The 15088-nt window shown below is 52.3% G+C and overlaps 1 protein-coding gene across 1 annotated transcript; it reads right to left on the bottom strand.

Annotated features, from left to right (window-relative positions):
• Window positions 1-6243: 6243 nt before the first annotated feature.
• On the bottom strand, window positions 6244-11603 carry Myl3 (myosin light chain 3). The gene is made up of 6 exons (XM_036194029.1): window positions 11388-11603; window positions 9399-9426; window positions 9124-9273; window positions 7866-8039; window positions 6496-6573; window positions 6244-6280 (listed from the first exon to the last, which is right to left on the bottom strand). Exons 1-6 carry the CDS (start codon window positions 11541-11543, stop codon window positions 6252-6254), a joined length of 615 nt encoding a protein of 204 aa, XP_036049922.1. The 5' UTR covers window positions 11544-11603; the 3' UTR covers window positions 6244-6251.
• Between the last annotated feature and the right edge of the window lie 3485 nt (window positions 11604-15088).

The raw sequence follows: 15088 nt of genomic DNA, 5'->3' as shown, positions 1-15088 counted from the left end.
GCACTCACTCACTCCACATTCCAGCCTTGCTCTGTCAGCATTTGGGAAAACCCAAATTTGTGTGGCTTTGGGAGGGTGGGGAACAAATAACCCCCAAACTTGAATGAGGGTGGGGCAGGAGCTGTTTGAAGACAGTTGGAGGGAGCCCCAGGAGCCACTTCTGTGCAAGGTCATGAGTTCAAGACCTGGTTTTCAGCTTGTTCACAGAGGTGGGTCAGCTCTCCAAGCTTGGCTGACTCTGTCCCCAAGCAGGCATACTTATGCCCCCTCTCTGCAAACCCTCACCACCACCCCAGGCCTTGGGACCAATAGCACGGCACAGCAGCCTGGCTCTCCAAACACCCGTTATGCAACAGGAGGGGCTGTCAGGCTGCTGCCAATTCCCTCTGGCTCCTCCCCTCCCCCTCAATTTCATACATTCCTTTATTTGGACCCTTTCACTCCTCACCCTGACTTTTCTCCAGCTTTCTGTTGGTCCCCCTAGGGGGGCTGACTGCTTTGAGCCCCTCAGTCCAATTTCTCATGCCGGCAGCCCAAGCTCCCTCCTTCCATAAATCCTTAAAATGTTCTCAAAATGCTTAGCTTCTTGAAGACCCCAACTTCACTTTTCTTCTGCCCGAATTCTGGCCTTCCTGTGACCACGTGACCTAATCCGTGTCCCTCTGGTGTCCCTAAAGTCCCTGGGAATGGCGTCCGAGAGAGAGAGAGAGAGAGAGAGAGAGAGAGAGAGAGAGAGAGAGAACACAGGATGTGGAAGATTGCCAAGAGCCATGGGTGGCCCTGTAGGACATCAGAGCAGGAGACATCACAGGCCCAGCTTCTCTAATTATCTGCCCTTTGGACTCAAGTTCCAGCTCCTAAACATGAGAGTCCAATGGCCCATTGGACTCTTGGCTTTTTGCTGTCACTGGGCCTTCTGAAGTTCCACAGCTTCATGGGGACCATCTGGCCCTGTCTGGAGTCCTGATGCTGAACTCTGCCCTTTGCCAACCCTCTGGTTCTGGTCCAATCAGAACTGGAGAAGCAGCTCTTATGCCACCTAAGGACTCAGAGTCCCAGCTCATGCCAGATGAGGGACATAAGGCAGCGAAAGCCCAGAGCAGACCCCTGCCTTGTGGTGTACATGACCTGACACTTGAGGCCTGGAGGGAGCCAGGCGGATTGAGAGGACAAACCCTTCTCCCCTTTGTGTCCCTTCCTACCAGCAACAGGGCCACACTGGACCACCCTGCTTGAGTGGGGAGCTGGGACCAGTGTTTATGCAACTGTGGGGAGGCCGCAGCCTGGCTGGCAATGCAGCCTGCCCAGCACCAGTGCTGACTCAGCAGAGCCCCCCAGCCCGTCCACCCACAAACACACAGACGAGCACAGTCACACACAGGCAAGCATACATGTATGTACATATGCACAGATAAATTAGCACATACGCTCTCAGACATTCACATATACAAATGTATAAGAATACACTCACTGACATGCATACTTGTGAACATAGAAGCACACGTACATGCACACACACATGTGCACACACACACACATACACACACACACACACATACACACACACACACACACACACACACACACACACACACACACACACACACGAATATACCAAAATACACACACTGCCTCCACAACAGCACTGGATGGTGCCGAGCAAGGTGAAGGGTGACCTCAGCAGCTGGGTGTCACCTCCCTGGGCTGGATCCCACAGTAAATACAAAAGAGAAAGAGAACAGAGCACAGGCTCAACTCTGTTTCCTGACTGTGACACAGGTGACTAGCCACCTCCTGACAATGACACCACACCTTCCTCACCAGGATGGACTGTCCCTTCAAACTGTGAGCCGAAACAACCCCTCCCTTCTTTAAGTGACATTTGTCAAGCATTCTGTCACAGCATTAAGAAGAGCAGTAACTAATGCACTTCCCAAACCAGATCAACTTCCCCAGGACCTCCCTCCAACAGCCCTAGGGTGTCCCGCCTGACCTATCACCAGAAGCCCAGTGAGGTGGGGCTGCTGTGTCATGGAGAAACACGTGAGACGCTCCCTCCTCCCTCACACCACCAAGCCAAGGTGAGCACTCATGGAAATGGAGGCAGGTCGGGGGTTGGGGGCCGGGTTTAGGAAATCTAGAGGCACCAGATGAGGGACAGGCATTCCTGGAGCAGGACACATGCAGCTCCCTGACTGACATATGGAACCTGGCAACAGGGCCACTTCTTGCCTCCGGTTGATTAAAAGCAGTACATTTCCTGCTCAGGACTCCTCCCCAGAGTGGACCCCACCAACAGGAAAATGCTAAGACCACCCAACCCAGTCCTGTGCAGGATCATCCATCCATGTGCCAGAATTCTCTTCCTTGTAAGATAGCTAAGTCAGGTATAATGGCACACATCTGTGATCTCCATACTGAGGAGGCAGAGACAGGAGGATTACCACAAGTTTGAGGACAGCCAGGACTACCTAATGAGTCTTGATTTCAAAAAGAAAGAAAGAATGGGCTGGAGAGACGGCTCGGTGGTTAAGAGCACTGGATGCTCTTCCAGAAGATCCAGGTTCAATTCCCAGCACCCTCACAGCAGCTCACAACTGTCTAAAACTCCAGTTCCAGGAGATCTGATACTCTCACACAGATATACTTGCAGGCAAAACACCAATGCACATAAAATTTTTTAAAACTTTTAAAAAAGAAAGAAAAGACTGGGTGGTTCCATTGACCGGTGCTTGCCTAGCAAATGTGTGGCCCTGGGTTAGATCCTCAGTACTGCAATATTCTTTTGTATGTTTACACTGCATTTTGTCATCAGTCCACATCTGAGTTGTTTCCAGCTTGGGCTACTTGTGAAGAATGCTGCAAAAAAAGTGGATGTAAATTTATATTTCAGATCCTGTCCTTAATTTGAGAGAACATATACTCAGAATTGGAATTGTGTATGTGATAACCCTGGTGTGGTGTGTGTGTGTGTGTGTGTGTGTGTGTGTGTGTGTGTGTGTGTGTGTGTGTGTATGTGTGTGTGTGACCTTCAGCCACATTGAAGAACCCTATTTTGTTTGCCATAATGGGTGCATCATTTTACCCTCCCACTAACCCACAAGGTTCTCATTTCTCTGCACCCTCACTAACACTGTTTTCTGTTGCAGAGGATGGCTGGTGCAGTCTATTATTCATTTGTTTGCTCCGTTTGTTCTGGTTTTGAGTTGTTTTTGTTTTGTTCTTGTCTTTAAGATGATTCCACTATGTAACCCAGACTGACCTCAAACTCCACAGCAATCCTCCTGCCTCAACCTTCCAAATGCTAAAGTTAGTTTTGAGTGCCTTACTCTAATGATGAGTGGTATCCTGCACAAGCAAACCAACAAATAAATAAATGTGAATAATGGGGTTGGTGGCAGGTGAAAGATGCTTACTTACTCCTGCATAAGATGAGTTTCAGCTCCCAGCACCTACTTGGTAGTTCACAACCATCTGTAACTCCAGCTGCAGGGGATCTGATGCTTTCCCTCTTTTGGTCTCCATAGCTACCAGGCATACACACAGTGCACATATATACATACAGATGAAACCCTCATACACGTAAGATAAAAATAAATAAGTATTTTTTCATGTGTATGATATTTCATTGTCTAACAGAACCAAGCATGGGTGGGTTGGTTAGGGTGAAAGTTCCACCCACTGTGTCCTTCTGCTGGTCAATTGGCTATTTGAATAGCTTTAATTTTTTAAAACACGTGTGTTTGGGCCAGAGGGTGGCACATACATACCAAGCACATGTGTGGAGGTCAGATGACAACTTTAAGGAGCCAGTTCTCTCCTTCCACCACGTGGGTCCCAGGGCTCTAACTGGTCATCAGACATCTTTAGTTACTGAGCCATCTCACCAGCCCCAGTGCGTATCTTTTTTAAATTTTATTTTAATCTTTATTTTAGTACTAGAGATTGAACCTTGGGCCTTATAGAAGCACTCTACCACTGAGCTCTATGCCCAGTCCCAAGTCCATCTTTTCTTTTTTTTTCCAAGAGGGAATCTTACTATGTAGCCCAGGCTGGCCTCAGACTCACAGAGATCTACCTATCTCTTTCTCCTGAGTGCTGGGGTAAAGCCATGTGCCACCACATCTGCTTGTGTCCATCTTCTTTAGAGTTGGTACTCAGGTCCTTTGCCCAGTTTTTAATCGGATTATTTCCAAAGGGGTGGTTTATATGAGTTCTTTCCACACTCTGAGTATTAGCTCCTGGCCTTCAAATCTTTGTTACACTCTTGTCCTCTCATATAATATCTGACCTCATTATTTACAAATCAACCAGCTCCCAGCTCCATCCCTCCTGCCCCTTGCCACCCACTTGAGTCACTATGCCCCCAAGTTTGTTCCCGCACACACGTGCACACACACTTTTAGCTCTTTTCCTGCTCTCAGCTTCCTTGTTATTTGATCCCCAGCAGGTCTGGCATTGGTCTGCTTTGTGTGGGCTCCACACACAGAGCCCTGTAATGCTCTCTCTAGCACTATGTCCCTAGTACCTGGAACAGAGCCTGACACATAGCAAGTGCTCATTGAAAAGTTAACTGTTTAACACACCGAAGGGTTAAAATCAGAAGCAGCAACAGACTTCTGTGACACACTGACACCCTCTCACGTACACAAACACCCTTATACACATATCTACATATCCTTACACACTCAGACTCCACTGTTGCCACACCAATACCCCCAGGTGGCCTGGCTCACATGGCCTTAGAGCTTGCTCTAGAACGCACAATCTGGACTTTGTATGCAGACACTCAATAGGCCATGGAAATGAGCCTTGATGAGGCTGTCCTGAGCTCCTACATACCTCTGGTCCTATGGGCTCTCCTAACCTGTATAGTCCAATCTCCCTCTGACCCTTCCATTCCCAACCTCCATTCCCACCTCTCTTCCCAGCCTCCATTCCCAGCCTCCATTCCCAGCCTCCATTCCCACCTCCATTCCCACCTCTATTCCCAACCTCCATTCCCACCTCTATTCCCAGCCTCCATTCCCAGCCTCCATTCCCAACCTCCATTCCCAGCCTCTATTCCCAGCTTCCATTCCCACCTCCATTCCCAACCTCCATTCCCACCTCCATTCCCAACCTCCATTCCCAGCCTCTATTCCCAGCCTCCATTCCCACCTCCATTCCCAGCCTCCATTCCCAGCCTCCAGGCCTTGCACTTCTCTGGGGCATTGTTTTTCCTCCAGACCACCTCCTCCAGGAAGCCTCCTCTTATTGTGCCCATGGAACCTCACAGCCATGACCTCCACTGAGAAACTGGGGCCAAGGGACCCACTGATGATGACGTGCCACCCCAGCCAGGCCCTTGCCTTTTTCCTAGGGCAGAACAGCTCAGTTTCTCCGTCAGAGTCAAGTCTGTGGCTGATGGTCCTTCAGTTCTGACAGCCTGGGGACAAAGTCAGCTCTTGCCTTGCCCTGCATTCCTACTGTCACTGGGGCCAGGCCACTCCCTACACTGGGCCTGAGCTCAGGCCTTAGTGACTCTGATGGCTCAGGGCCTCTCAGGCTCCTAGTGGGATCCTTGTGTTGAGTGGGCCAGGGCGACTGCAGTCTCCAAAGGGAAGAGTGAGGGACGAGCAAAGGAAGGGTGGTGAGGCTTCCTCTAGCTTAGTACATAGGACTAGCAGAAGTGAGCTAGGGAGCAATGAAAAGGAAGGAGAGAAAGAAGGGGAGGCTGGAGGGGGAGAGGAAGGAAGGAAGGAAATAATTTATTCAGAAGGCCATGGGTGGGGACAGAAAGACCGTCACAGGTGGGCAAGTATATTCCAACAGGAGCCAGAAAAGGCACATGGTCTGGGACCATGTGTGGGCGACTGGCTCACTCCCTTCCTTCCAGAAGCTCCGGACCTGGTGTGGGCATCATGGTTGGGAGATGCGATGTCCCCAGCTTGGCCTGCCCCGCACTTCCTGAAAGGCAGCCACAGGTTATGGAAGAAGGGCTGGATCAAGACAGCAGAACACCAGGTTGTGGCACACGCCTGTAATCCCAGCACTCGGGAGGCAGAGGCAGGTGGATCTCTGTGAGTTCGAGGCCAGCCTGGGCTACAGAGTGAATCCAGGACAGGCTCCAAAACTACACAGAGAAACACTTTCTTGTGAAAAAAAAAAAAAAGACAGCAGAACACCCACTGAGAGCTGGAGTTGGCGGGGGTGGGGTGGGGCACAGCGGCAATGAGTGTTAAAGAATGAAGGTCTCACCTGTGAGAGGCTCAGCTGGCCATGATGTGCTTCACAAACGCTGGAAGGAAAGGGGAAAGGAGTGGCTGGGACTCCAGGGGGGCAGCCAGGGGTACGGCTGGGTACATGACTCCTCCCCAGAAGACCCTGCTTTGCTGAGTCTCCATAATTGCTCCCCAGAAGTCTCCTATCCCAGCTGAACTGTGTCCCACTGCCACCTGCTGAGTTGGGTCGGCCCACTCGTTCCCCCGGCAAAGCCCATCCTGCTGAGCTCACCTTCATAGTTGATGCAGCCATTGGAGTCTTCTTGACCCGCCATCAACTTCTCCACCTCATCTTCAGTCAGTCTCTCACCTGTCAGGGGTGGGAGGTAAGTCACACCCCTCTGGACGGTAGGTCTGCGACCAGCACTGCTCTTGAGGTCATGGACAGCTATCACCCCTTTTCCAAGCCCAGAACAACCAATCATAGGTCAAGAAGTGACCTTGACCTTGAGATGGAGACTTGGGCCCTCTGAGCCTAGGCATCTTCACGTACATACTGTCCTCTGTCCCTGCCAGGTTGGCAGGAGTACCCCGCCCCTCTGATAGCAGTCTCTTGGGGGTAACCCTTTGAGACTGGTGGAAGGGTCCATGGAAGGGACAGAGACTTCTGGCTCCACAGACAATCTGAAATGTTTCTTTTCTTTTCTTGTGTGTGCTCGCGCATGCAGACACACGCACTCATGCTTTGGTGTTTTGCTTGCATGTATGTCTGTGTCAAGGTGTGAGATTACCCTGGAGTTACAGACAGTTGTGAGCTGCCATGTGGGTGCTGGGAATCAAACCTAAGTCCTCTAGAAGAGCAGCCAGTGCTCTTAACCACTAAGCCATCTCTCCAGCCCCAATTTTTTTAAATTTTCTTTCTTTCTCTTATTAATTGAGATAGGATCTCAGGTATCACAAGCTAGCCTCAAACTAGCTATAACTGGGAGTGATCTTGACCGTCTGCTTCCCCTGCCTCCATCCCCCAAGTGCTGGGAGTGCATGCATGCACCAACGCTGAGGATCCAACCCAGGATCCTAGACAGCCACATTCCTAGTTGAAGTCTGGCACTTTCCGACTGTACTGTACTGTGCTGTTCACTGGCAAAGTACCAACTGTGGTGACCCACACTCTACACACACACACACACATATACACACACACACACACACACACACACACACACACACACACGTGCAAACCCTAAGGCCAGCAGCATAGGGTTGAACACAGCAGTTGTTCAATAAATGCTTTCCCCATGAAAAAGTCACTTTGAGGAGTTAGGTGACCAGGTACCTGATGGTGGTGAACACAGTGGGTGGTACCTAGGGCCCACAGATGTCACAGTTATGTCACCTCCTTGGCCACAAAGAACAATGAACATCAGGACTATTAATCCCGGACTACCTTCCCACCCTGCCTCCAGCTGTGCTCACCCTCACTGTTTGTTCTAGCTTTCCTTCAGCCACACCTCGACGGTATCTCTACCTCTTGCCATTGAGGCACCTTGACCATCATTCTGTGTCACAGATGAGACACAGGCCCAGGGGCAGGTGACGGGGCAAGGGTTTTCCCCAGGATTCCCCAGAGAAGGAGAGGGTAGAGAAGGAGGCTGCCCTCACCCAGCGTAGCCAGCACATGGCGGAGCTCTGCGCCCATGACCGTGCCATTGCCCTCCTTATCGAAGACCCGCAGGCCCTCCACGAAGTCCTCATACGTGCCAGTGTCTTTGTTCTTGGAGATGTGCTGGAGCATGGGCAGGAACGTTTCAAAGTCCATCATCTTGGAGTTGAGGTCTGCAGACAGATGGTCCCAAGTCTTGGGTGAGAGGATGGACAGGTACAGCCTTCCCCTGAGCCTAACACTGAGGGGCCCTCCCTCTCCCGTGGTTCCTGAGCACTCTGGTGCATGTGGGGTGCACAAAATGTCACCACTACAAGGCACTTGACAATCTACTGACAAACGCTTCGTTTACACAGACCTTTGCCATCCCAAGGGGTTCAAGGTGGGCTCTGTTCTCCACTCCTCTCTCTCTCTCTCTGTCTTCTCTCTGTCTCTGTCTCTGTCTCTCTCTCCCTCTCCCTCTAGGATCTTACTACATATCTCAGGCCATGTAGACCAGGTTGGCCTCAAATTTATGGCCATTCCCTTGCTTTTACCTCCCCAGTGTTGGGATTAGAGGTGTGCACTACAACATCTTTACTTTTTAGACTTTGAACATGTACCACCCTGAAGTTTACGTAGTGCCAGGCAGGGATCAGACCCAGGGCTAGGCAAGTATTCTTCCAACTGAACAACATCCCCAGCACCCCTCCCCCTTTTCAAGATGTGGTCTACTCTGTAACCCAGGCTGTCCTGGAACCATTGTAGCTTAGACGGGCTTCCAAGTCATGGCGATTTACCTACCTCAAACTCTTGATTGTTGGGTTTGTTGGCCTATATTGCCACCCCCAGGTTTCATTTCTTGTAGACCTTACCCTGCCCACCCCCTGTGGACACAGTTGAGCCCAACAGAGGCCTTCCCTGGGCCTATGATGAGGATGCCTGTCACTCTTTGAGTCAAAGAAAGCAGCCAAGGTGAGGGAAGTTGACCAAGACCCACCAAGGGATGCTGAGGAGGCTAGAATCGGGTAAAAAACAAGCACCCATGTCCCCTGACAGAACCTTGCACCAGTATGGATTCTGGTTAGTACAAGGGTCCATCCCCACGGCCAGGAAAGGTCCAGAATGCCCATCATGCTTGTCTCTTACCGCCATGACCTGGTAGCCAGCCTTACATCCTCATCCCAATAGCAGGTCAGTGAGGTTCCCATGATGCCGGATGGCCACCCACCCTGGCAGTCTCCCCTGGGGCTGGCACTAACAGGCAGGGTGCACTACCTTCCTGTTTGGGTTTCCCCAAGACACGGAGCACCTCTGCCTGGGTAGGATTCTGACCCAGAGCCCGCAGGACATCTCCACACTGCCCATACGTGATCTTCATCTCTCCCTTGGGTGTGCGGTCAAACAGCAGAAAGGCTTCCTTGAACTCTGTGAGAAAGGGAAGTGAGCTCTGGGTACTCCCTGGGGACCCCACCCCATGTCCCACCCCACTGATTTGAATTGGGAACCCCTGGTCCACCTCTACCACTCCCTGGGCTCAGGACTCTGCTCACCTTCGATCTGTTCAGGCGTGAATTCGATCTGCAAAGAAGTCCAAAGATTGGGTACTTTCGGGTCATCATGGGCCACCTAGGTCTCAGGCCCTTGGCTGTGCCGGCCTGTCGTCATAGCAACAGCACAGCCTCTACCACCCAGGACCTCATGCCATTTCCTAGACACCCTCCTGCTGCTTCAACAGCCCCACACACATCTGTCCAACCTAAAGGATTTGGATCTAATGTAATCAGATTGTAGTATCAGTCAGACCACGGAGGATATGCTCAATGTCAACAGGCCTGACCAAGCTGACTTTGAGGGAGGAGCGAGCCTAGGGCTTCAGGCCAGAGGCTGTGTCAGCACGGAAGCATGTGTGTGGGTAATCAAGTGCGGATGCTTGTGCACATATGTGTGTCTGTCTCTCACAGATCCCCTTGGGGCCCTCAAGGCTGGACACTAATCCACAAAGCCCTACCTGCACCTACCCTTTACCCAAGGCAGCTCCCCCACTCCAGCAGATATAGGGCTATGTAGCTTTCTGGTGACACCATGGGGCCACCCTGAGGTCAGGAGGCCTCCCGGGAGCCAGTAGCCCCCTCCTCATCTGTTTCCAGTCTATTTTTATCACTGCAGTCACTCTCCCCAAAGTCAAGGTCACACCAGGGAATGGAGCTGGGGGGAGAGGGTATGACTGGCTCCTTAGAGTCACCCCCCAACCTCCATACTGCACAGTACTGTGCAGAAGGACACCCATTCCTGTTATCTGCTGTGGGTGACCCTCTGATCTGAGGTCCAACCTAGTATTGAGAAAAACACATCTCGGCTCTGTGGGAAAACCTGGGGAGACAGGGCTCCCTGGCCTCTGGCAAAGGCTCTGTCCTTCTCTGCCAGCTGGAGAGAAAGACATAGAAGGGTGCCTTTCCATCCCCTCTTTTGAGGCATAAATTTGTGCCAACCTTATGCCTGGATAATGTCACCATGGGTCTCAAGGTAGCTGCTGGAGCCCTACAAGGCCTCCTCAGGACACATTAAGGGGCCTAAGGGTGACAGAGGAACAGGGATCCAACTCTAGGGTACAGCAGTCTTACAAGTGGGAGCTCATGGCCCCATTTCACAGTTGAGGAAACAAAGGATCAGAGCAGCTAAGGCGGAACTGAGCTGGGATACAAACCCAACGAACACAGGCAGGTGCCCCTGGGAAGGGTATATGACCAGATGGAGATTCCGTAGCAATGTCTCAGGGCTTGGTGGACATGTGTGGGTGGACTCCACAGGCCCCTCAAGAGGCAGCCAGAGCAGCAGTGGCCGCTGGCCAGCTGAGAACAGGACGCAGGCTGCGTGCTGCTATGCGGATGCCACAGGTGGTGGGCATGGCTCGCTCTCCCGGTTTAGATTCTGGGCAAGACAACTGGGCCAGGAAAGGTCTTGGTGCTGCTTGGTCGTGCTCCACAACCAGCTTCCTGCACGCCTCTCAGAGCCTCCCTTTCCAGCCCGTTCCTCCATTTTCCCAGTTCAAAGTGAAGCCCAGGAGGGTTCTGCCAGCTGCAGGCTTGGTGATCTTGGCAGGAGTGAGTGTCACCCAGCCTGGGCAAGGCCCTGATTTCCCTTACACGCTTCTCCACCTAAGGATGCTTGATATGGCCTTGAGACCCCTGCAGCCAGAGAAGGAAGATGGGGGCAGCTGGCTCCAGGATTTCCTAAAGATGTAATCCAGAGAGAAGAACAAGGGGAGTCGGTTTTCATAATCAGCAAAAACCATGCCCCGGTCCAGACTCTATTCTTAAAGTGCAGCGGCCAGCCTCTCGGCAGCCTCAGGGGAGTCTCACCAGCTGTCTGACCAGCATCCCTCCTCTTTCGGTCCTGCAGATGTCTGAAACAAGCAGGTCTGGTTTAACCTCTGCACAGAAGCTGCCAGTTTCTAGGGCCTTATCCGCCATGGCAGGTCCCACTCTGGGATTCACTCATTGGCTCTGCCCCTCCTGCTACAAGGCAGTTCCCTCACTCACCTTAATCTTGGAAGCATCAAACTCTGCTTCCTTGGGGCGCTCAGGCTCAGGTGCAGCCGCAGGTGCAGCTGCGGGTGCAGCTGCAGGGGCTGCAGCTGCTTTGGGGGCGGTGGGCTTGGCATCATCCTTCTTGGGCTCTGGCTTTTTGGGGGCCATCGGAGCTGTAAGCACAGAGAAGTGGGAAGAAGGAAGGATGAATAGAGTGAGGTAGGTGAGCCTTCTGCTACCCTGAGCTTTATCTTACCCATATACCTCATGACCCCAGCCCCACCCCTACCATGCACAATAGGGACAGGGCCATAAAAGGGCATTGGCTCTGCTCAAGGGGCTATTTTGGGTCCTGGAGAGGGCATTGTTCAGGCCCAGGAATGGGGAGGGGGAGGGGAGGGTGCTCCATTCCCCCAGTCACCTGTTGGGGAGAGGGAGGGAGAGGGAGACAGAAGCCTTTGCTCAGCCTGTGCTCTGAGCACACAGGCACACAGACACAGACGACAGACAGACAGACAGACAGACACACACACACACACACACACACACACACACACACACACACGGAGCTACTCTTCTGCAGGCCGATAAGTTTTGGACAGGTAAAGGTTAGGAAAGTGTGAGTTGCCTGCTTTGCACCATGGTAGGGCTGCAATGACCTAAGGGCACTCTTGAGTTAAACTTTGCACCTGGGCATCCCAGGTCCTGTGTTCAAGAGCAAGGCAGGGGTGGGGGTAGATGTGGATCTCTGTCCAGGCCCCTTTCCAGGTAGGGGATCCCAGGCTGTGTGGGTGGTGGGAGGTCTCTGGACATTTGTATATGTTGTCTGGTTGTCTCCGTGCCAGGGTCTGTGAGTGCCAGGCTGGGTCTGGGAGAAGGGTCTGTATCTTGTCTTTGTGGGTCTGTTTCCAGGTGTTCACATTCATGTATGTCTGTGTGGGTCTGAGTGAGTGTCTGTGATGTGACCCCTGTGTGTTTATGTCTGGGTGTCTAGATGTACTGGTGTGTGAGTGTCTAGCTACAGCAGACAGCTGTAGCCCAGTCCCAGGGTCCCAGGGTCTCCAGGAACACCCCAAGAGCAAGCCGAAAGGGTGGCATTCCCTCGAGGACTGTCCTCCACGCTAGTTCAACGGCTCCTTTTACAGCTCCTGACAACCCCTGAGACTAGTGTCTCAAGTTTCACACCCTTTGCTTCTCTCTGTCCTCCCTACGATGCCCAGTGTCCATCTTCCCCCACATACTCCAGGGTCCAGCCTCTTGCTCCACCCTAGTTGCCACTGTACCCTCTGTCCCTCTCTGCTTGCCCTCCACTTGCCCCTCTGCGGCTTTCTGCTGCCACTCCTTCCAATATCCCATTCTTCCTTCTGCTCCAGGGGACCCCAAGGTGCTGGGCAAGGTTTGCCCCTGGGCGCCAACTGAAGACTCTCACCCCTCAATGCCTACTCCAAAGGTTCACCCCCAGGGCGCAAGCAGCAGTGGCCAGCCCCTGGAACCACTCCCTTGGTCCTCTGCCCTTGGCAGATGGCTATGACATAGCCCAGCCTGGCTGGGCCACCACTTGGAGAAATGGAGAGACTGAGGTGGCATGAAGCCCTTCCAGCACAAACCCAGAGAGTGAGACCATCTTGCAAACACATTGGGTTCTGTTCCCGCCCAGTGTCTGTGCATGTGGGGGAGAAGGGGTGTTCCTGGTTATTTTTAAGTGCCTGAAGCCTTTGATAGAAACTTCAGAGGCAGTACCTCCCACCCTAAGCCCCAAGGGACTTCTCAGGCATGAAGAAGGGTATAACTCAAGCTGAGACAAGGTATGAAGCTTCAACCTGGGGCACCCCACCATCTTCCTGCTGGATCTGGAATCCTCCCATCTTGTCACTCAGCCTCCCGAGGAAGGGATAGCAGTCCAGGGCTGAGTCGCTATGCCTGGCTGGAACACATTCCTCCCTTCATCTGGAGGGCAGAACACCCCACATCTGGAAATCTGACAACATCCGGGCCTGGGAGGGGGGACAAGATTTTCACTTTTCTTCCAGATGCTTGGCAAGAGTATTGAGAAACAGAGAAGTGGGGAGGGTCCACAAAGACATCAAACATGCCACAAAGGAGAAGACAACCTGAGGGAGACAGGGAGAGAAACCTCTGTCCAGCCCGACTGCCCAGACCTGCTGACCATTAGCACTATTCCCTCCCCCACCCCCCGGCATAACTGACTCTACTTGGTGGCATCATCCACACCAAGAACAGCCAAGATGCTCGCCAGATCCCTCTCATTTACCAGGGCAAAACTGAAGCCCAGGACTGAAGATGTATACACAGGGTGACCCAGACTTCCTGCCCCATTTCATTTACCCTAACACTGTTATCCTTCAGAACACAGCTCAAACAGAGTTAAGGGCAGGGCAGGCCCATCCAGGGCTTCAGTTTCCAGTCTGAGATCTGTACTAAGGGGCTCATGTAGTCAGAGCCTCATGGTACTATCTTCCTCTCTCTGGGCTGGTGAGAGGGAGAGGTATCTTGATCCCATGCCCTCATACACAGGGCAGCTCGTGGAGAGAAAGTACATGGAACTCCTTCCTTCCTCCCCAGGGCTCAGATGGGGCTAAGGCTAGCCTCTGCTCAAACTCGAACTCTGAGCTTGGCCTGGAGGCTCCTGGAGCAGCAGTTCCCAGGCTTGTCCACGGGAGAACTTTCCACACTATGACAGTACCCAGCCCTCAGTAGGGACTCTTCGACACCCCTCCCCCAAGGCCAGCTTCTCTACAGCCAATGGAATTGGCTGGCGAAAGCCAGTAGTGGAACCATGGTGCGTAGGTGGGCAGGTAAGGGAAGAGGGCAGGGAGGGCAGGCTATGCCAACACTCAGATCCGGTCCAAGCTGTGGCTTTACGCCCTCCAGGAAGGACAGCTGAGCAGACAGGATTCTGGCAGGACTTGAGGGGTCTGAGAAACTGAAGGGTGGGAGTCTGAATCCCCTCCCCCACAAGCTCTGACATCTGAGCTCATGACAAGTTGCAAGCTGGGTTCCACAATCCTGGGGCCAGGAGAGCAGCTACCTTACTCTCCTTTGCCTACAGGCCCTGACTTCTGCGGCCTGTGGGTCTGGGCAGGAAAGCCCGGGACACAGTGCCCTTTTTTTTAGGACCTTCTCAGTTCCTTCAGACCAGGCTGTTTCCTCTCCCTGGTGGCCATGTTCACCTCTAGTCTCTGATGTCAACCCCTTCGAAACTCTCCTGCTCCCACTTCCCTGTCTCCCCTGTACCTGTATAGCTTAGTAACAATTTGTCTCTCACAGGTGTGACCCCCACTTCCATGAGTGAAGCTGTCCCAACAGGAATTTTCTTCCATGGTTGTATATCACCAGAGCCTGGTACACAGCAGGCCCTCAGTAAATACTGGATGGACCAATGTCTCAAGTTTCTAAGTTTACCTACCTGTCAAAGGCTATGAAACTTCTCCCAATAGCTAGGTATTACCAGGTATACCTGTAATTGCAACATTCAGGAGACAGAGGTAGGATATCTGTGACTACACAAGTGAATTTGAGGCTAGCCTGGGGTATATGAGACCTTATCTAAATCAATATATAAAGAATTTTTTTTTAATTTAAAGGCTTGGTGAGGTGGTGCATACCTTTAATCTCAGCACTTGGGAGGCAGAGGCAGATGGAACTCTGAATTTGGGGCTAGCCTGGTCTATGGAGCAAGTTCCAGGACAGCC

The sequence above is a fragment of the Onychomys torridus genome, chromosome 7 (genome assembly GCF_903995425.1).
Source record: "Onychomys torridus chromosome 7, mOncTor1.1, whole genome shotgun sequence".
Taxonomy (NCBI): Eukaryota; Metazoa; Chordata; class Mammalia; order Rodentia; family Cricetidae; genus Onychomys; species Onychomys torridus.
Note: the sequence above shows the minus strand (reverse complement) of the source record. Positions and strands in the feature narration are given on the sequence as shown.

Bases quoted from the DNA above. Each gene is read 5' to 3' on its own strand.
- Myl3 (XM_036194029.1), bottom strand. From the start codon at position 11,543: ATGGCCCCCAAAAAGCCAGAGCCCAAGAAGGATGATGCCAAGCCCACC. The intron at 9,427-11,387 runs GTGAGTGAGGGA...ACTTCTTTGCAG, and splicing joins TTGATGCTTCCAAGATTAAG to ATCGAATTCACGCCTGAACA. The intron at 6,574-7,865 runs GTGAGGGCAGCC...CACCCCTGACAG, and splicing joins CCATGTGCTGGCTACGCTGG to GTGAGAGACTGACTGAAGAT.